Source organism: Ursus americanus, chromosome 8 (assembly GCF_024610735.1).
Source record: "Ursus americanus isolate L20-20 chromosome 8, mUrsAme1.1.p, whole genome shotgun sequence".
NCBI classification, from domain to species: Eukaryota; Metazoa; Chordata; class Mammalia; order Carnivora; family Ursidae; genus Ursus; species Ursus americanus.
The window spans coordinates 82,622,750-82,642,740 of NC_142134.1; the positions used below are offsets into that span (position 1 = coordinate 82,622,750).

Sequence of the window (19,991 nt, forward strand, 5' to 3'; positions counted from 1 at the left end):
AGAGTAGAGAGCACAGCCCCCGCTGGGAGGACCACCGGGCAGAGGGTCCCAGCAGCAGGACAGGCACGATGATGCCCCCCCCACCATCCTTCTAGTTCCCTCCAGCAGACAGGCCACCCCACCCTGAGCCCGTCTCAGAGGCCTCACCCTTTCACTGGCACCAGGCTGCATGGGGCACTGTGTGGGATCCCTGCACCTTTGCTGAGTCCTGACACCCTGCCCAAAGGCCACCCTCACTATCATCCTGTCTGTCCCTGAGGCCAGCCTGGGCCACGTTCCATCTGCCCCACAGGTCTTGAGAGCTCGGATGTGGCTCCAGAGCCATGTGGGAAAGGTTATTTCTGTGGGTGCAGGTGGGGGGCTGCTGGGTCTCAGCCGTTGCCTTCCCCCCAGCCTGGGCCCTGGGCCAATGGCTCCTGTCCAGGTTCATTGCGATGCCCCCGGCAGGCACCTACATGCCCTCGTGGGAGTTGGTGGCTGGGGACAGGGGCCATGGAAGCCTGTGGGGGACATGAGGTCTGGTCAGGAGTCTTTCTTGGCTCCGCGGTTCAGAAGGCCACGTAAAGGTGCCAGGGCTCTGGGGACGCTGATCTGGGGGGGAGGGGTGCAAGGGTTGCTTAAGGAGGTGGCTCTGCAATCCTGGGGAAGGGGTGCTCCTGAGCAGAACAAGGACAGAATGAGTAGAAACACTGAGAATTGGTTGTAAACAAAGGCCCGGCACCCGTGGTGGTGGTACTCGGTCTTGTCTGCCCGGCTGGAGGCAGGCGCTCTCCAGTCTTCTCAGGAGGGGGGCCCATCCCCGCCAGGTCTTGACAGAGAATTCCAGAGGGTGGCCGGAAGAAACCTGTGCTGCTTCACAGCCCCCAGGCACCATTCCCTGGGGGACTGGGGTCGTGGGGGCAGTGAGCTGGAGCAACTGGGGGTGGGGGAAGCTGGGTGTGGGGGCGGCTGGCCATGTGCCTCTTGCTCTGCCCCCCCAGCGTTCTTGCCCCAGGTGCCCACTGAGCAAAGTCTGATGACCCCACAGGAGCACCAGCATATCCAGAAAGCAGGGCTTTCCAACAGGACACGGCTGCACCCCCAAAAAGCTCCAGGAGGAGGGGAGAAGGCCAGGAGCTATTCTGGACTGAGGAGAGAGCCAGATGAAGTCCCGATTTAAAGCACCGCTCCACTGTGGTGGGGGTGACTGGAGCCGTTCCGCTCCGGCCGGGCTGCAAGTGTGTTTACTGTGGGGCTGCGACCCTGAAGACCTCGGCAGCTGCGGCCAGTGTGCGCCCACCCGCCCAGGAAGAGGGCGCGGGGTGCACGGTTGGCGTCCAGCCTAGCAGGACAGGCGGGCGGCAGCCGACAGGTTAGGAATAAGATCGCGGGGTCCAGGAAGCGTGTGGGTGAGCCAACGCAGGGCGGGGGGAAGGTGAAGGGCTGGGCCTGCACGTGCGAGAACGGGGGAGCTAGCGACCCTCCGAGGGCTGGCGGCGTGTGGACGCCTCTCTCCATGAGCCGCCACTGAGGCCTGCCCCGGGGCTGGGGCGCACCCCACCAGCCCTGGGGCTCGGAGAACACGCCCGAGACTGCCAGCCGGGGTAGCAGGAGCAGGCGAGGCCGGAAGGTGAGGGGCGGGCCGCAGGTGCCGCCTGACGGGGGCGGGGCCTCGGAGTAGGTGGAACCAGCAGGTGAAGGGCGGGGCCGCGGGGAAAGGTGGGGCCAGCAGGTGAGGGGCGGGGAGGCTCCCCGGCCGCGCGGAGGGCAGAACTGCCCTTGCCTGCCTGTCCAGTGCCCCAGCCTGCCGGCCCGGCGCGTTCCTCTGCCCGCCCGCGTCCCGCCCGGGGTCTCGGTCCGGCGTCCGGAAGACGGGCCCCTCCCCCGGCGCCGCGCAGGACAGGGGCCGGGGACTCGGCGGGGATGCTGGCGGCCGGCACTAGAGGGCGCTCCCGGCCCGCGCGCCGCCCGCCTCCCCGTTTCCTGCTCCCCAAACCCCCCCCCCCCCCCGCCCTGCTGGCTTTCCCCGCCACCTCCCCACCGGGCTCCCGCCTGCCGGGCTCCCCCCGCCGGCTTTCCCTCCCCCCGGCTCCCCACTGCCCCCCCCAACGGCCGGTCCCCCCGGTGGGCTTCCCCCCCGCTCCCGCCGCCGGCTGCATCACTCCCGCCGGCTGCCCCATCACCCCCGCCGGCCCCCTTCGCCGGACTCCCTCCCCGCCCCTCCAGGGCTCCCCGCCAGCACCCCCACCTCCCCGACGGCCTGAGGCGCTGCTGGCCTCAGGCCGCACTCCCACACTTGTGGTCCACGCCCTCATGGCCTCCATCTCCCCAGAGCGCTAGGGACACAACTCGGGGTCTCTGGCAGACTGCAGCGGGTGCCGGAAGCGCTTCCCTGAGTGGGGTCAAGGTATTGGGCCGCACCGGGTTCAGATCCTCCCTGCCAGGGCGGCCCCAGACTTGGAAAGCGAGTTGAACACAGCTACAGCTGGAGCGGGAGCGAGTTTCTGAGAAGCCGGGAGTTAGAAGTGGACACAGCCCAGTGGCTGGTTTAACCAGCTGTGGCCCTCCATGGTCAGACCAAGGTGTGAGCAGGGAAGAGGAAGGAGGGACAGCCGGCCCTGCACAGCACTGGGGTCCAGAGAGGACCTGAGCCAAGTCTGTCTGGCCACCTGTCCCCGAATCCTCTCAAGCCTCATCACTCAGCCTCCCTTAGGAAGCCTTCCCAGACTTACCCCACCACCGGCATGGGTTGGTGCCCTGATCCGTGTCCCCACTCCCTCAGACCAAGAACTCCAGAGCAGAGGAGTCCAGGTCCTGTCACTGGGTCCTCAGTGCCCCAACTAGCTGAGGGTCAGCACACAGCATCTGCCCAGTCACAGGAGTGGTGGAGTGCAGGGGGTGCAGGTGAAGCCCAAGGGAGGGGGATGCCAGGCCTGGGATGGGGAAGGGAAGCGTCCAGGAGCTGGTGTGGCCCCCCGGAGTAGACAGCACTCGCCCTGGGTCTGGCTGAATCCGGCCAGGTGAGAGCTTTGCTGACATGTGGCTCCACGGTGGGCCCCCCCCCACCCCCAGAAACCACCTTCTCTTCCCCAGCTAACTGCAGATGCCAGCAGGTGGAGTGTGGAGGGGGAGGCCTCAGAAGGGGCCACAGGTGCCGGGGCAGAGCCCCCAGAGCCCACCTGGATTCCGTGAGCTGGGGGCAGCCAGGAGGCTTGGCAGCCACATCCCAGGATGCTGTCACTGCCTGTGCCCTTGCCAGCATTCCCTGCCCTTGGACCTCAGACTGAGGCAATGAAGACCACCCGTGGCCCTGAGGTTGTGCCCTGCCAGCGTTGGACCCCCACGCAGCCGGACACACCAGACCACCTTCTCTCTCACCCTGGCGTTGCCCCGGATTGTCCTATCCAAGCCGGGACCGGGGCTTGTGACCCCAGACAGCCAGTCCCAGTCTGCCAGTTGCAGCTGGGGACCCCTCCCTTCTCCAGTGGGGAGGGCAGACAGCAGGACACTGAGCCGCCTGGGGTTCCAGAAGGGCAGGAAACAAGAAGCACAGAGCAGGGGTGTGAACCAGTCGTCTCTGTTTATTTTTTGGAAAGCATGTCTGCCAGTTTGGGCCGACACCGTTGGCCCCCGTAAGGTGGGGCGGGGGGGCTGAGAACAAAGACCACCCTGAGCCACTGCCCGGTTGACCAGATGATGAGCAAAAACACAGCCACCCAACTTCGGGCCATTAATAGTAAAAAAAGTAACAAAACTGAACTCACGGCTTTCTCTCCCAAGCTTTGGAAGGTGGCAGCCCGGGCTATAAAGTCTAGAAGCATTGCGTAAGAAGTGTTAAATCTACAGCAAATACATCTTGTAAAAACTCAATAAATTACATATATAGATCTATATAAACTTGTAACATCTAATGACATCCGAGCCCGTGCAGGGAGCTGGCCCACCCCGGAAGCTGCCTTCCCACCCGGAACACATGGCAATTAGAACTTGTAGGAAAATACCAGCTTGCTTTGAAGTCCAAAAAAATAAATCTCCTAAAGAAAAACCCTATAGGAACCGAATTCCCCTGCAAAAAAAGGCCAAGGAAATAAAATATCCTCACTAGAATCACCTCGAACTATTAATGACCCTCGCGGGTGCAAGGGGCTGGCTGGGCTTTGGGGTGCAGACGGTCACGCCCAGAGCGACGCATGTCCCCCCGCGACCCCTCCAAACGAAGCAGGGCCCTTCTCAGCGGTTAATAAGTTAAAACTGACACCTCTCTTCCATGCGGCTGTCTCAACACTATGAGGTGGGGGCGAGGGACGGGGCAGGGGTTCTGGGGGTCCATAAATAGCTTTACAAATATACAGGTCCAGGTACAATTTTTAAAACAAAACTGCCAGAAAAGCCCCTCCCATCGTCTGCTGGTGTTTGTCTTCACAGCAAATCCCTCGGGGGGGGCTCCCCGGGGTCCCGTGCCTGCGACACCAGCCCTGCCTCCATATAGATATTTATATATATACGTGTGAGTACCCCACACACAGTTTCTATGTATATAAATGTACACTCGCTTCTGGAATGAACCTCTCGGAGGGAAGTTCAAGGCTCCTGCCTTCAGGTACCCGTAATTCAGTCTCCAAGGAGCAGGGTGGGATGTGGGGAGGCTGGAGGTGGGGGGGCTGCGTGCTCACCATCACCTCCAGACACAAGGTGTCACGTGGGTGGGAGCCTGCCGCATAGGGGCTCCCTGCAGGCTCAGCTCGGGCATGCGGCAGGGCCTCACCCACACAGGGCGCGGGGGCCTGGACAGCGCCCCCCCCCCAGTGCCCCCTGGGAGGCAGCGGTTGGCGGCGGGGGGGGGGGGGGAGCCTGGGGAAGGGGCCCTGGGGAGGAAACCCTTTACATTCTACATTCGTCCCCCTGGTGCTGCGAGCACCGGTGGCCAGGAGGTCATTGTACAGTAGGGCGGGCACCCCAGGGATCCCTGCGCCGGGGGCCTCAAGACTCGCGCACACACACACACACACAAAGTTGTCTGTCCATCCGTCCGTCTGTCCCAGGGCTCAGGCCCGGGCCAGGGGGCCCCAGTGGTCGACAGCACGCCACCAGCAGCACAGGGGGAGCTGGCATCCGCTCTCACATTGGCGGGGGCTCGGCCTACAGGCCGGTGGCCCTTCACGTCCGCGGGCCCCCACTGCCGGGTGGGGCTGGAGGCAGCAGGTCATGGGCAAACACAGAGTCGTCCCCCGAGGAGCTGGAGCTGGGGGTGTCCTGGCCACCTGGCGAGTACTGCTCGAAAGGCACAGACAGGTCCAGGTACTCCTGCGGATGGGCGGCCGTCAATGCTGTGTGCCCCCCCCCCCCCAGCGCAGGGGCAGGGGCAGGCCAGCACTCACATCCGTGGACGTCACAGTGAGGACACGGTCCAGGTCCTCCACCAGCTGCTTGAAGGTGGGCCTCTGGGAGGGCACCGCGTGCCAACACTCCCGCATGATCATGTACCTGTGGACGGCACGGCTGAGGCTCCCGGCCCGGCCCTCGGGAACCCGCTGAGGGGGCAGGGAGCGGACGGCCAGGCCGTGGGGGGGGGGGGGGGCTGCCCCGTGGACCGGCGTCAGGAAGGGTGGCCACAGGGCACAGACACTCACAGGTCGTGTGTGCAGTTGGCTGGCTTGTCCATGCGGTGACCCTCCTTCAGCAGCTTGAAGAGCTCCTCCACGGGGATGCCGGGGTATGGCGAGCCCCCCAGGGTGAAGATCTCCCACAGCAGGACCCCAAAGGACCAGCTGGTGGGGAGCACAGGATGGTCAGCCTGCCCTGCCCCGAAGAGACCCCCACCGAGCGTAGGGCAGATGGGCCAGGGCCCGGGACGCTCCCAGCTCCATCCCACGGCCCCCCACTCCCCACCCCCGGCCCTCCCCAGGTTCTGAGAGATCACATACACGTCACTCTGGTGGGTGTAGACGCGGTCAAACAAGGCTTCAGGCGCCATCCACTTCACAGGCAGCCGGCCCTGGGACAGGGAAGGGGGCACGTTAGGGCCAGATGCCCTCCTGAGGGGGGCGCTTCCCTCTCCACAGCCTCCCACCGCCCACCCGCTCCAGCCGGGCTCACGTTGGTGGTCTTCTTGTAGTAGTCAAGGTTGTGCACATCACGGGCCAGGCCGAAGTCCGCGATCTTCATCACGTTGTCCTCGGTCACCAGCACATTGCGCGCGGCCAGGTCCCTGTGGATGCACTGGGAGGGGGGGGAGGGGGCTGAGGCTCCCACGTGGCCCCAGCCGGCTGAGGGACCCGCCACCGCCTGGGAGCCCTGCGCCCCTCCTCCCACCCCCGCTCACCTTCTGCGAGGCCAGGTACTCCATGCCACGTGCCACCTGGTAGGCGCAGGACACCAGGTCCTTGCAGGTGAGCTGTTCCTCTGGCAGCTTGCAGGTGTCGAAGGAGTAGTCCATGCCCGGGGGCCGCCGCGCCCGCAGGTACTCCCTCAGGTTGCCCTTGGCCGCGTACTCCACCAGCACGTACAGGGGCCCTGCGAGCACAGGGCCTCAGAGAAGAGCCCTACGCTCGGGCCCGCGCGACCCACCGGCCCCACCACAGCACCTACCGCCCTGGGTGCAGGCCCCCAGCAGGTTGATGATGTTCTTGTGCCGGCCGATCATCTTCATCATCTCCATCTCAGACACCAGGTCCGAGAGGTCCTTGTCCGTGGCGTCGTCTGCGCGGACGGAGGGTGTCAGGCGCCACTGCCTGGCCCTGCCCAGGCCCCCTTGCCACAGCCCTCCCCTCCCTCACCTTTCAGCATCTTCACGGCCACGGTGACGGGCTTCGCAGCCCGGTCCTTGTCGATGCCGATGGCCTCCGCCATGACCACTTGGCCGAAGCAGCCCTCCCCGAGAGGCTTACCCAGGGTCAGCCTGGTGGCAGAAGCGGAGAGGCGATGAGCGCTCCCACCTGCCCCACGTCTGTCCCAGGCGGTCCGGGAGGCGGCGCCACAGAGCCCTCTGTACTTGCCCCCATAACCCTGCTCGTGAGGACGAAAGACGTTGACCCTCCCTCTGTGAGGGCCGTCCAGATAGAGCACTCTGCGAGGGGTGCCCCCTCCCCCCTGCAGGAGCATCTGTCCCTGGCCCAGCCTCCTCCGGCCCCAGCCCCACATCCAGCAAGAGCCATGCTGCACGTAGAGCTGATTCCTATCTGCCTCCTTTTTTTTTTTTTTAAAGATTTTATTTATTTATGTGACAGAGAAATAGCCAGTGAGAGAGAGAACACAAGCAGGGGGAGTGGGAGAGGAAGAAGCAGGCTCCCAGCAGAGGAGCCCGATGTGGGACTCGATCCCGGAATGCTAGGATCACACCCTGAGCCGAAGGCAGACGCTTGGGGCGCCTGGGTGGCCCAGCGGTTAAGCGTCTGCCTTCGGCTCAGGGCGTGATCCCGGCGTTATGGGATCGAGCCCCACATCAGGCTCCTCCGCTATGAGCCTGCTTCTTCCTCTCCCACTCCCCCCTGCTTGTGTTCCCTCTCTCGCTAGCTATCTCTGTCAAATAAAGAAATAAAATCTTAAAAAAAAAAAAAAAAAAAAAAGGCAGACGCTTAACGACTGCGCTACCCAGGCGCCCCCCCTACCTGCCTCTGATAGGAATCCAATCAGGTTTCTGAGTGGAGCCCCCTCCCCACCCCATGGGGGCCACACCCCACATGTCCCCCACCCCCACCAGCTCAGGGCCTGGCCCCAGCACACATGGTCATATCGCCAGCACTGACCGGGCCCGGGACAGCTCCCACTTGGGGTCAGCAGGCAACTCCAGCTCAGAGACGTTGGCCAGCGCAGGGCCCTCCCCAGAAGACAGCCGGGCGATGCGCACCAGTGGCGTGTTGGAGTTCATGGACGAGTTGGACTCCAAGGACACCTGCTTGGGTCGGCAGGGACAGGTTGGTGCCACGGGGCCAAACCACAGGGGGTGGGGGAGGGTCGCAGACGGCGAGACTGCGGCTCTGTCTGTGTGAGCAGGGCCGGCCAGGGCCTGGGAGGGCTGTCTGACCTCCACGTAGCGCTACGTGAAGATAAAGTGACCCAGGGGATGGCAAAGACAAGGGCGCGGCTGACTCAGCCACACAGACCATATCCCGGGCAGGCCCCAGGCCTCAGACACCGCGGAGTGTCCCTCAGCTCGGGAGCCCAGGGGACGGGGCCGTGGGGGGTCCGGGAGGCCAGGCGGCTCGGAACCTGGTATCTACTTTCTGTTACCTGTCGCTTGAGCGGGAAGCGGGAGACCTTGTGCACGGTGGGCGAGCCCAGGCCCTTCTTCGGGGGTGTGCGCAGGCGGCACAGTGTCACGGCCGCCACCACCAGGATGAAGAGGAGGAAGCCCACCCCGTAGCTGAGGACTCCCGCGTACACGCTGCCAGCCTCACCAGCCTCCACCAGCTCCTCCTCGGCTGCAAAGACACAGGTGTTGCAGGCCTGGCCCAGCCGCATAGGAGCCCCCACGGGCCACCCTGGGCCCGAGCCAGAGGCACAACGGGCGTGGGGAAAGGGGCTCAGACCCCCTCACTGAGGGTCCTGCGGTCAGAACGCTGGGTCAGCAGGGGGACACCCAGTAGAGGAGGAGCCCAGCAGAGCCAGCAGCACTCACACCGGCCACCCAGGGAGACGCCACAGCTACCACCTAGGCTGCTGCGGACCTGGCGGGAGCGGGGGGCTCCAGGGAGGCCCCTCCGAGCCAACACACCGCACGTCGGCTCTGTTCCCATACCAGCCACAGGGCCCGGCGCAAGAGCTCTGTGGAGCACGGTGGCCACGGGCCGCAGGGTCCCCTGCCTGTCCCTGGCAGCCGTGGGGTGTCCCAAGCCAGCGACCCCGAGAGGACAGGAGCAGAGCGAGCAGCAGCAGGAGCCGGTACCTGGCAGCACCACCAGCCACGCAGAGTGATGGGAAAACCCGATAGAATTGCCCGCCAGACACGTGTACTCCCCCGCGTCCTCAAAGGTGACATTGCGCAAGGACAGAACCTCTAGCTCCTTGTCGGTGGTGTTAGCGCCCGCCGTCTACAAAGAGAGAACACAGCGCGATAGGCGAGCGCCAGCACCTCCCAGGGGCACCACAGCCACAGTCCACGTGGCGACGATCCAGCCAGGCTGCAAGGAAAACGCCGCTGCCACCACCACCACGACCACGGCCACGGCGCCCAGGGTCCTCTGCCTCGTGCGTCCACACAGAGCCCGAAGCCAGTCCCTCCACCGGTGAGTCCTCTGTCCCGGGTGAGCGCCAGGCGTGCGGGCAGCAGCGTGCTGCACAAACGCAGCGTGAGGCTTAGCATGTGCACTGGGGGGCGCGGGCGGGCAGGCAGATGGACGGACGACAAACAGACCAACAGGCAGTGAGCAGGCAGTGGAGCCAGGGGCGAGAGCTCGAGAGAGGGCGAGAGAGCGAGCGAGAGAGCGAGCGAGAGGGCGAGCAAGACACACACACGCGTGCACGCATGCACGCGCACGCACACGCACACGGGGCGGGGGCAGAAGCAGCAGCTCTCAAACAGAGGGGCACAGCCTCTCCTGGGGCTGAAGGCCTCCTGGGGGTGCGTGTGAGAGCACAGGCGGGGTCAGCACGGGCCACGGGGGTCGAAGCAGGCGGTCACAGTGGAGGCCAGAGGCGCCAGCACGGCAGACGTGGCTCCTTCGGGAGCACCGTGCAAGCCACAGGGCGGGGAGCGAGCAGGATGGGGGCGTGCAGGTGGGCGCATGGCCAGGGCGTCGGAGCTGGAGCTCGGCGTGCCAGACAGCGCGGGACAGAGTCGTTACCTGCTTGGGGCCCGTGAACACGCAGCCAAAAGGCCTTCTCAGCCACGCCTATGAAATTGGAGGCTCGACAGAGGTACTCGCCCCCGTCACGCTCGGACACATTGGCCAGGCGGAGGCGTGCGTCGGCCTCCACACTCTCACTGATCCAGGACTGCGGGGACAAGAGACCCGGCTTAGGCGCGCCCTTGGCAGCCCGGCCGGGCAGAGTGGCCATGTGGGTGCAGGCCCTGGTGCAGACCCTGCCACGAGGTTGGCCCTCAAGGTATGGAGGGGCTGGGCTAGGCTCTGCCAGGAAGGCTGCCTGGAGGAGGCCACGGAAGCACCTCCCAGGGGTGGGCCACGGTGTGACAGGGTGCGCCTTCTGCACACCCACCCACTTCAGCCCAGATTGCGGCCCTGGCAGACTCTCCTAAGAGGCCCCCCAGGGCTGGTCCTCTGCCTGCCTACCCCCGGGGTCCCGGCAGGGCCTGGCTCTCAGTACGTGTTCCCCTGAGTGTCGAGATCTCACCCGACAGGGCCAAGGTGGCCTCTGCAGTCGGGGCTGCACTCCTGCTCTCACCCGAGGGCCTGCTCCCCACCCCCATGAGCAACAGATGTTTCTCTTTGGGCTGAGAGTGTCGCAACCATCCCAACTCGGGTGGCCCCCGCCCCTGGGGCCGTGGGAACAAAGCGAGGGCCGAGGGAGGCAGGCAGGCAGGAAGCGAGCCGTGCTCTGTGCACGCGGACGGGGCCGCATCAGGACGGCGCGAGGAGGGCCTGCCTGCACCTCAGGCCCAGGCGCTGGGAGGGCTCAGCGACCACCTGCCTGCCCCGGAGCAGGCCCGCCTCCAGGGCCCAGACTCCCAAGCCCAGCCCCCAGCAGGTCGGTGCTGAGCCGAGACCCCCACCGCGTCTCCCCCCCCCCCCCCCCCGTGGTCCGATACCTGACCCCCAACCCTCTGACCCAGCGGGCCTCCCTACTGGGAGGCCTCTCCGACCCCCGAACACGGGGGGCGGGGCCAACGGGGCCACGCCCAGCAGCTCCCGCGCTGCCAGGGGTGGCACCCACCTTGAGCACGGTGACGTAGGGGGTGCCGTCGGGCCCCACTTTGCTGCCGTTCACCTCCACGTGCTTGAGCCACTGGATGTGGGGCTGTGCGTCACTGTACACCTTGCAGTGGAACTCCACGTCGCTGCCCAGCACGGCCGTCTGATTGGCGGGCAGCCCGGCCTGCAGGATGGGCCGGTGCGGAGAGCGCTCTGCGGGGCAGACGGGGCTCAGCCGGGGCTCAGCCAGGGCGCAGCCGGGGCGCAGCCGCAGCCCCGCCCGCGCCGCCAGCCCACGCCCGCCAGCCCGGGGCCTCACCCAGCACGTCCAGGGTGTAGGTCTGCCGGATGCTGCCGAACTTGTTCTCCACGACGCACGTGTAGTTCCCGCGGTCCGAGGGCACCACGCTCTCCATGACCAGGCTCCACTGCTGGTGCCGCAGCTGCAGACGGGCGCGCGGGTGAGGGGACCGCCGGCTTAGGCCCCTACCGGCCAGCACCACCCGCCGCCAGGCCCACCTTGATGCCCCCGATGCGGTGCTCGCCTCGGAACTCCTTGCCGTTCTTCAGCCAGGAGATGGACGGCGTGGGGTTGCCGGCGGCCGGGCACCGGAAGCGCACGGTGTTGGCGGCAGGCACCGCCAGCAGCTTCTTGTCCATCCGCTCGGGCCGTGTCCAGTAAGGGGCCCCTGCTGGGAGAGGGGCACATGACAGCCATAACCAGGGTGGGGGCAGAGGCCCACCTGACCCCCCTTCGGAAGCCGTCGGGCTGCCCACGCCTCCAGCCTCAGTGTCCTCTCCTGTGTACGGACTGTTGGGACTTCTGAGGACCTCTGCTTTGGCCGGACAAGGCTGCCGACAGCCCCAACATCACCTCCCAGCATTCTCAAAGCTAAGGCATGCGTCCCCTCCCCTCCCTGTCCACCTCCCCCAATCACCTGCTCCAGCCAAGGGGGCCCAAGCGTCCAGAACAATACACCCTGACCCGGGAGCCTTAAGGACACAAGGGTATCTCCCAGTGGAGCACCCACCCACCCAGGGAGGCACGTTTGAGGCCGGCCCACTGAGGTGGAGATCCAGCCGTCAGAGGAACCAGGTCAGCCCAGGTCACGGAGCCCAGCTGGATGGACAAGCAAGGCTAGGACCCAGAAGCCGGGTGGTAGGACGTAAGGCCCAGCCACATGCAGAACCCGGAGTCTTAGAGGTGGCCAGGTGCCTGCTAGAATCCTGGCGACCCAGAGTCACCCTCTAGAGCACTCCAGGGCCTGCCGGGCAGGGAGAGGGGACACAGGGACACAGCATCCGGAAGGCCCTGCCCCCTCCTGGTTTTCAGGCTTGTCCCCATCCCTACCCTAAGTGGTTTCCATCCTTCTTTGTTGCTGGGGTGGGGGCTACATTCCTGTGGGTCCCTGGAGCCCCTAACCCCTCAGTGCGGTGGCCCCCAGCAGCCTGACTGTAGTCACACCTGGCCTGGGCCACCTAACCCACAGGCCTTACTGCCCACCCCCCACGGCCACCCTGTCTTCCTTGTCTCACCGGCCGCACAGTGCCCCCAGCCCCCCAGCTTGCCACCTAGAGCTCAGGGCCGTCACACTGAGGGGACCCCACAGTTGGTGTGACCCCAGGGAGGTGGCCCCCCAGGCCTCGGTGTCCTACCTGCCCGATGAGCAGGCCCCCTACCTGCAGAGCACAGGGCTGGGCAGCTAGGAAGCAGGCCCACCCCCGGAAAGGCAGGGCCCCACCCCCGGCCAGCCCTGCGTGCCTGGGACCCGGGCTCACCTGTATCTTCGGCCTCATCCTCCCCGTCTTCGTCGTCTCCGGAGGACGGAGCATCTGCAATTCAGGCAAGAGGGAGCATGCAGGAGTCGGACCCCCGACAGGCAAGTGCCCGGCGCCTACTCCCCGGGGCCTGCCACCTCCTCCCGGGTCTGTGGAGCCCCCCACAGGCAGGGCTGGAGCCCCTTCACGCAGCACCTCCTACCCACGACCACCAAGACCCGCGACGTGGGGTGCAGCAGGAGCGCCGCCCCGACACCGCCGGCCGCGCAGCAGGCTCAGCAGAGCCCGCGGGCACTCACCTGTCACACGCACACTGAAGTGGCAGAGAACGCGCTGGGTGAGCCGCTGCCGGCAGCTGTAGGCCCCGGCGTCCTCATGGGAGGCGTTGAGCACCTGCAGCCGCTGCGGCCCCACCAGGATGCGGTCTGAGGGCACCAGCCCCATACCGTCCTTGACCCAGAGGCTGGGCCCCGTGGGACCGCCGGCAGGCGCGTGGCAGCTCAGCTCCACGGTGTCCCCACTGCCAAAGACCAGCTGCTCCTGCTGGCCAGGTTCAGGTCCCGGGGCCTCTGTAGAGAGCACAGATGACCCTAAGGCAGGTGCCCCCAAAACAGGAATCCTGGGCGCCTGGCACCCCCGGGAGGCACCATGGCAGGCCCACTGCCCAGACAAGCAGCGGAGGCTGCGGAGGGGGGCATCTGGGGCCCGGAGGGCTAGGCAGGGGCCACCGCGTCCAGAGCCTGCAGTCCTGCAAAGTGTCCCACAGAGGACCAGGGTGGCTACGTACAGCCCTGCCAACTGGCGTGCACCCCAAGAACAACCATAGGGTCGCAGCGCCTACGTAGACGGTGTGCAAGTAAGCGGGTTTGGCTGCACGCCCACCAAACTGTACTTATGGACACTGAAAATTCAAATGGCAAAGCGTCACAAACTACTCTTCTTCCTTTGCTTTTTCCAACCACTTAGAAGTGCAAAACCCACCCTGAGCTCACAGGCTGTACAAAACCAGGCCCCAGGCAGCCGGTCCTCCACAGACCTCTGGCTTTTAGCCCCAAACGGAGGCTCGAGGCAGGAATAGGGGACAGGGGTCCCACATAATGCCCCCCTGTCTCATCTTGGCGGCAAAGCAGTTCCGGACCAGAGAAGAGACACTCCCCAGCTCGCCAGGGCCAGGCAGCACAGGCTGAACCTCCCAGAACAGCACTTGCTCGGGGCCGGTGACCTCGGGGGCCAGCCTGGAGTGGGGGCTCTCGGGGACGTGGAACACCTGCACCCCGACTTAGAAGGCAGTGTTTTGTGTGTGAGCTACACCTTAGCACGACACTAAACACACAGCAAGAAAAAAGCCCATAAATACAGACAGCACGATACATCTGGTCAGCAGTATCTCATAGGCCAGTGGGTTAAGGGGACCTGGGACCCTCCCCCATTTCACGGATAAGGACACAAGCTGGGAGGGATGGGAGGTTGTCTAGACTCAGCCAGTGAGCAAGTCAGAGCAGGAGCCCTTAGAGCCAGGCTACGGTGTCCTGGCCCACTTACGTGCAAATGCTAAATTGGGGTAAAAGATCCTCGCCAAGGGCAGACGTCCGCTGGGAAGTCCCCGGTCCCTCCCCCTGCCCAGCGGCTGCCTAGCTGGAGATCCAGGGACACACCACTGGTGGGGCTGACTATCACCACCAGGCCTCCCTGCCAGGGCCAGACAATGCCCAGTGCAGGCGGGCAGCCTGGGCTTGGGGCCCGGGACAGGGGTGGGTGGTCCTGCCGCCCAGGCCTCATTCCCCAGACCCAGCTGGGTCAGTTACACCGTCACTTGTCATTCTGCCGACGCGTGGCCTAGATTCGAGGGCCCAGCTGCCCACTCTAGCCACATCAGCCCCTGGCTCCCTGGACAGTCCCGATTCTGCCCACCTACTTCCAGCAGCCCCACCAGCCCCATGCCCACCAGGAGGGTCTCTGAAGTATCCTCCAAGTCTGCATCACTGGGGGCCCCACAGTCAAGGGGTTCCTGCTCTGACCTCCAGCCCCCCAGTCCTGGCCACTGTGTCCTGTGGGGACCACCCAGTGGCTGGGAGCTGACTGAGGCCCCCCAGAAGGCTGAGGACTGCTGGTCATGGCAGCCTCAGCCCCAGGCCCTGGCCCAAGGGCAACAGTGATCGGCTCTGGTTTGGTCTGGGCAGCGTGGGCAGGTCAACCATCCACACAGGACTCACTTCAACCTGGTCCAGCACGGGATTGAGGAGACACAGAGCAGCCCCCAGGCCAGCCATCTGTTGGTGGACAGACCCTGCACTCAGCTGAGGCCCAGCCCTTGACCTGCCCAGGTGCAGAAGCCAGGGACCCCCACACCAGGGCAGCAGTCTCTGCCTCCAGCAGATCTGACCACCAGGCCACAGAGAATCCTGGGGGTGACCCAGCCGTGGCCAAGTGGGTGGGGTCAGGCAGGGGGACAGAGAAGGATGGGCAGGGCCCAAAGTGATGGGCCTGGGTGGGCGCTAAACCAGCCACTGTCTGGCCCTACCTGGGAGCGGCAGGGGCAGTGCTGCTCAGCCCCCACCCCAGCAGCCCCAGGAGGGGGTCTTTCTTGATCAACAAAAGGGGGCCCTGCTCACACCCGCCCAAGTGCTGGGGCCCACACATGCTGGAGGCCAAGTCCTGTGTGCCACGGCAGGTGCCCACATGCCACTGAGGGGGGTGGGCATAGGTGGAATGTCTGCCCCCACCTGCACCCCCACCCCAACAGGGGCCTGAGCTCGATCAGGGGCTGCATGCCAAGGGCAGCCCATGAGCATGGCCCAAGGGGCACTATGTTCTGGAAAGGTCCAGCTGGGCTTGCGGGCCTGTCTCCCAGTTACAGGGTCCTCCTGATTCTGCTACTCACTGGCCTCGTGCCTCAATTTCCCCCACTGGGACACAGCACAAATATCCCACTACACGGCCAGGAAGGCCACCATAGCAGTGAAAATGCTGGGTCACATGACAGGAGGGGCAAGAGACCCAACCCATCACCTTTGATGTCACCAGGCCACCGTCAGAGCTTGCCTGTTCGGGAGGGCTGCCGCGGGGCCCCTGACCCTTGACAAGGAGGAAACAGTCCTAGATTCAGGTCAGTACAGTTGAGGCTCCCCCAGTGCATAGGGAGTGCACAGGGGCTGGACAACACTCCCCCAGAAGGGACTTGGGGGCGACCCCAAAGAACAAGCATCAAATTCAGACCCAATTCAAAGGAACCATTGCAGCTGGCTGCCCCCAGGGAATTTGGGTTTTGGGTTAGAATGAAGAACAAAGGGTGTGGTTCTGGATGAGCAGTGAAGCTTTCCACTGCCCCCCAGAGCCTGGGACGTACATGCTTTCAAATAGCCCAAGAGACACAGGTTCTCAAAGGGACCCCGAAGTCAAGGGAGAAGATCTGAGCTTCCCCCCTCCCCACCTGGAACCTTTCTGAAATATTTCTTAACAAAGTTAGAAGAAAAAGGGGGGGGGTGAGGTGGGGCAAGCAAATGTGGGCTTACAGGATGACCCAGCCTGACCTATTCAGAACCCTGCCTTTACCTGTCCTCACAAACAAGTGAGGTGACTGGGGCTCCAGCAGGATCTGGAGTCAGGGAGCTCCCCTCCCATCCAGAAGAGACTCCGTCCATCGTCCATTGCTTACTCACTTGTAAGTCACTGCCCCCACAGCCTGTGCCAGCTAGGACGCCTGTCCCCCTTTGGTTTCCGTTATGAGATGGGGCACAGCCAGGCCCCAGAGTGGCCCCAAGGAGGACCTGAATCCCTGGGGGCAGGGGTGCTTCTCAGCTCAGTGCAGGGGCTGAGGGCAGAAGTCCAGCCTCGGGCTCAGCCAGGTTAATGAACCACCCAGAGGCCTGTGGGGCTCAAAGTCCATCCCTGAGACGGAGGAGGTGGGGAAGGTGGCAACCAGTGCTTTTCTGGGAAATGCCCTGCACTCTCAAGGGACCCCTCTTGGCTGGGTGGGGTCAGACAGCACGGGGAGTGCCGACCCTCAAGGCCCCTCAGAGAGAACACTGGCCCCCGGTGGAGATGAAGGCTGCCCAGGTCAGTCCAGTGGCCCGCATCTTCCCCACCTCGACCCCAGCCAACTCCGGCTTTTTAATTTGTTTTTCCCGAGAAAGTGTCAGCTGGAAACTCTAAATTTCACCAGATCTTTGAATTTTTATGGCCTGGTCCATGTCCTTAACCAACTGGATGGAGTTCACTGACCGAGGAGCTCACTACCTGTCTCACCAGCTCTACTTCGGGGACGGGGCAGCCATGGTCTGGCAGAGGGAAGAGGCCCCGAGCCCCGGGGTCCCCTCCCGCTGCAGTGCCCCAAGCCTGCGAGCCTTGCGGCACCACGAGCTCTGCTCCCCAGGGCCGGCCTCACGGGGGCGGCCCGTTCCCAGACCGAGGACGGAGCCCCCTCCCCCCGCTGCCGCCCCCGCACGCCGCAGGGGGTCCGGAGAGGATCTGGAGCCCGGCCCGCTGCCCCCTCGTCGGGGCTAGTTGACATTCCTCGGCCGTAGGGAGTAATATCTTTATCTGAATGCGAATGCTAATTCGGGGCTCCCCCCGCGACCGCCTATTGGGCGCCCCTGGAAGCTGGGCCGCCCGAGCAGGCGCTAAAAGCGCGCGCTGACCTAGCGACGGCCTCTGTCACGCCGCTGAATGACACACACATTCAAGCGCTGGGCCCACTTCATTCATAAAAAAATGACATTGTTCCGGGAGGCTGCAGCCGCCACCGTAGAAAGGGGCGCGGGGGCGCGGGGAGGGGCGGGCCGCCATCTGCCTCCGTCCTGCCCGCGGCCGCCGCCTCCCTGGCACTGCGCGCCCGCCGCCGCTCAGCTCACACCTCCCTGCGAGGCCGCCGCGGCCGCCATCAATGCGCGGTCTGTGGCCGCGCCGGGTACAAAGGAGCGGCTGTTCGGGTCCCGCCCGGGTGGGGCGTGAGCTCACCGGGCGAAGGCCTCCCTCCGCGCGGCCGCCGGCACGGAGCCGGGGTGCGTGCGGCCCCCTCGCCCGCGTCCCGGGGTCGGCTGTCCGCCCCCCCCCCAGCCCCCGCGGCCGGGCCTCTCCTCCGGGCCCAGCCGGGAGTCTGGCGGCGCGTGTGCGGGGCGGCGCGGCCCGGAGCGCACGGTGGGCTCGGCAGGGGGCCGCGCGCGCTGCACCTCGAGTGCCGCGGCGCGTGTGCGGGGCGGGGCCTGGCGCACCGACGCGCTCCCGCCCCTCCCCGGCGCTCCGCCCGCAGGCCCCTGGCGGACCCCCGACATCTACCCGACCTTGACTGCCGGATGGGGTCCGCGGGTCCACGTCCCTCGGACACCCGCCCTGGCGTCGGGCGCACACCCCGGGGTGGGGGGCAGACACCTTTACCCACAGGGCAGGGAGAGCAGGGCTGGCGAGCGGAGGCACTAGACGGTGTTGCGTCGTAACGGAGGCCACTGGGGGGCAGGGCCCGGGTGGCAGGCTGACGCACTCTCACACCCTCCCTCCAAAGTGCGGTCTCTCACTTCGGACCCAAGCCATGAACAGGGACGGAGGTGGGTTGGGACTGCAGCACCAACAATAGGAACTTTCCGTTAGTGAGGACCCGCAGAACAACAATGGGAATCGTGGAAACGCAGCCCCGCGCCCTCCCGATGCTGCCTGGGGTCAGGCTGCACCCCACTGGAGCACCGTGGGGGGCAGTGGCGGCTGACGCCGAAGTCGCGTCTAGCTCCCAGCCGCGGCCTCGCACTTGGGTGGTAGCCCTGAGGCTCCCGAAGCCCCACCAACTGCCGCGCCAGCTCTGGCCGAGATCCCCGGGGAGGGAGGGCGGCAGAAACCTGGGCACTGGCTCCGCAGGGCCAGCCCAGGGCGCATCCTCGGGCCCACTCAGATCCGGCGCCCCGCACCCACCCAGGGGCCCGTTCCTGGGCCCCGACGCCCCTCTCCGGTACCCGTCGGGTGCTTCCTTACCTGCAGCTCTCCGCACGACGCGCTGCTCCATGCCTGGGGGCCCCGAGGCGGCTCCGGTCACGACCGCCACCGCCACGCAGAACGCGAGGGCGCGAGCCGCGGCGCCCATAGTGGGGGCGAGGGCGACGACGTCCTCAGGCGGCGCGCGCGGGCATGCTGCCCCCCATGTCCCCGCTCTGGCACCGGCGGGAGGAGGGCGCCACTCGGGAGACTGCGGGAGGAGGTGGGCAGTTCGTTACCCCGGAGGAGCCGGGGCGCGCAGGGGCGGAAGCGGCGGTGGCTGGGCTCCTGCGCCCAGGCTTCACCGACCCCCGGCCGCCCCGCCCGCCGCCGCCGCCCTGGGCTCCCGGGCCGCCTGGCGCCGGCCGCCTCCTCCCCGCCGCGGTCCCTCCCTTCCTCCCCCTTCCCTCCCCGACTTCTGCAGAGCCCTCCCAGGGCGGCGGCGGCGGCGGCGGCAAACTTTCCAGGACGGGAAGCCTGCGCCCCGGCCCGGCCCCGCCGCAGAGACCGCTCGGGACGTGAGCCCGCCGCGCGCTCCGGCCTCGCCGCGCGCCCGCCTCTACCCCTCCCCGCCCGCGCACCGACCTGGCGGCCGCCGGCCCCCACTCGCCGCGCGCGGCCCTTGCTCCGGCTCGTTGCCCGCCAGCCCAGTGCCTGCGTCCCGCGCCTCCAGAGTCGGCTCGCCGGTGCGTCCGTGTGCCCGGCGGAGCAGGACTGCACGGCGCCAGCTGTCCGCACCACCGCCGCCGCCGCCACCGCCACCGAGCACTGAGCCCGGGCGGCCCGGCGCGCGGCAGCCAGTGGGGGCTGGCCCGCGGCCGCCACGCCCCCGGCCACGCCCCGGCCCGGCCCCGCCCGCCCCGACTCGCTGGGCGCAGGACACGCCCCTCCCCTGGGGCAGCCCGGAGGCGGGGCCGCGGCTCGCCGGGCCCCCGCCCGCGGAGGGGATTAGAGGGGGCGGGGCCGGGCGGGGGCGCCGGGCGGTCTCGGAGGGCGTGGGAGCCGGGGCTGGACGCGCGAGGCCCCCCATCGCACCACTGCGCCAGGCGGGCGCTCAGAGGGGCCGAGCGCGGACCTCTAGTTGCGCGGCTCGCAGTCCCGGTTGCCATCCGGCCTCGGATCAGGGCAACGAGGGGACATAGAAGGGGGGCGTCTCGGTGGGTGAAGCCTGTCAGAGAGGCTGAACCCTGAGGCGTGCGGTGGATAAGCCCAGGAGCGCATGGAGGCCGGGGGGGACTGTGTGTGCAAAGGCCTGGCAGTGAGGGGCGGCTCTGCCTGTCTGCCGGGGCTGAAATACCAGCGGACTGCATCCCACAAGCTGGGGTCGCGCTGCTGCTTTTATTAAGCGCCCGTGGCGCACTCGAGCTAAGCCTCCCGAGCTACTCCCAGTGCTCCAGGAGGAACCAAGTTCAGAGACTGGGTGCTTGCCAGGCATCAGAGTGGAGAGCAGGGACTGGGGGCCTCAGA

General features: G+C 66.3%; 1 protein-coding gene across 10 annotated transcripts; it reads right to left on the reverse strand.

The window, feature by feature from the left end:
* Window positions 1-3,540: 3,540 nt before the first annotated feature.
* On the reverse strand, window positions 3,541-19,289 carry FGFR3 (fibroblast growth factor receptor 3). Of its 10 annotated transcripts, none has more exons than XM_087864353.1 (18): window positions 19,110-19,289; window positions 18,525-18,735; window positions 12,866-13,135; window positions 12,567-12,620; window positions 11,307-11,476; window positions 11,107-11,230; window positions 10,810-11,000; window positions 9,762-9,912; window positions 8,209-8,399; window positions 7,725-7,870; window positions 6,756-6,877; window positions 6,568-6,678; window positions 6,302-6,492; window positions 6,076-6,198; window positions 5,904-5,974; window positions 5,610-5,747; window positions 5,358-5,463; window positions 3,541-5,283 (listed from the first exon to the last, which is right to left on the reverse strand). In XM_087864353.1, the coding sequence occupies exons 2-18, from the start codon at window positions 18,631-18,633 to the stop codon at window positions 5,137-5,139; spliced, it is 2,415 nt and encodes an 804-aa protein (XP_087720479.1). In that variant the 5' UTR covers window positions 18,634-18,735; window positions 19,110-19,289; the 3' UTR covers window positions 3,541-5,136. The 10 variants fall into 10 exon arrangements, with proteins under 10 accessions (XP_087720479.1, XP_087720478.1, XP_087720477.1 ...); XM_087864352.1 differs by having other exon boundaries at window positions 7,725-7,873; XM_087864351.1 differs by having other exon boundaries at window positions 11,307-11,479.
* Between the last annotated feature and the right edge of the window lie 702 nt (window positions 19,290-19,991).

Bases quoted from the DNA above. Each gene is read 5' to 3' on its own strand.
- FGFR3 (XM_087864350.1), bottom strand. From the start codon at position 18,633: ATGGGCGCCGCGGCTCGCGCCCTCGCGTTCTGCGTGGCGGTGGCGGTC. The intron at 12,621-12,865 runs GTGAGTGCCCGC...CCTGAATTGCAG, and splicing joins CTTCAGTGTGCGTGTGACAG to ATGCTCCGTCCTCCGGAGAC. The intron at 5,464-5,609 runs GTGAGTGTCTGT...TGCCGTCCACAG, and splicing joins GCCAACTGCACACACGACCT to GTACATGATCATGCGGGAGT.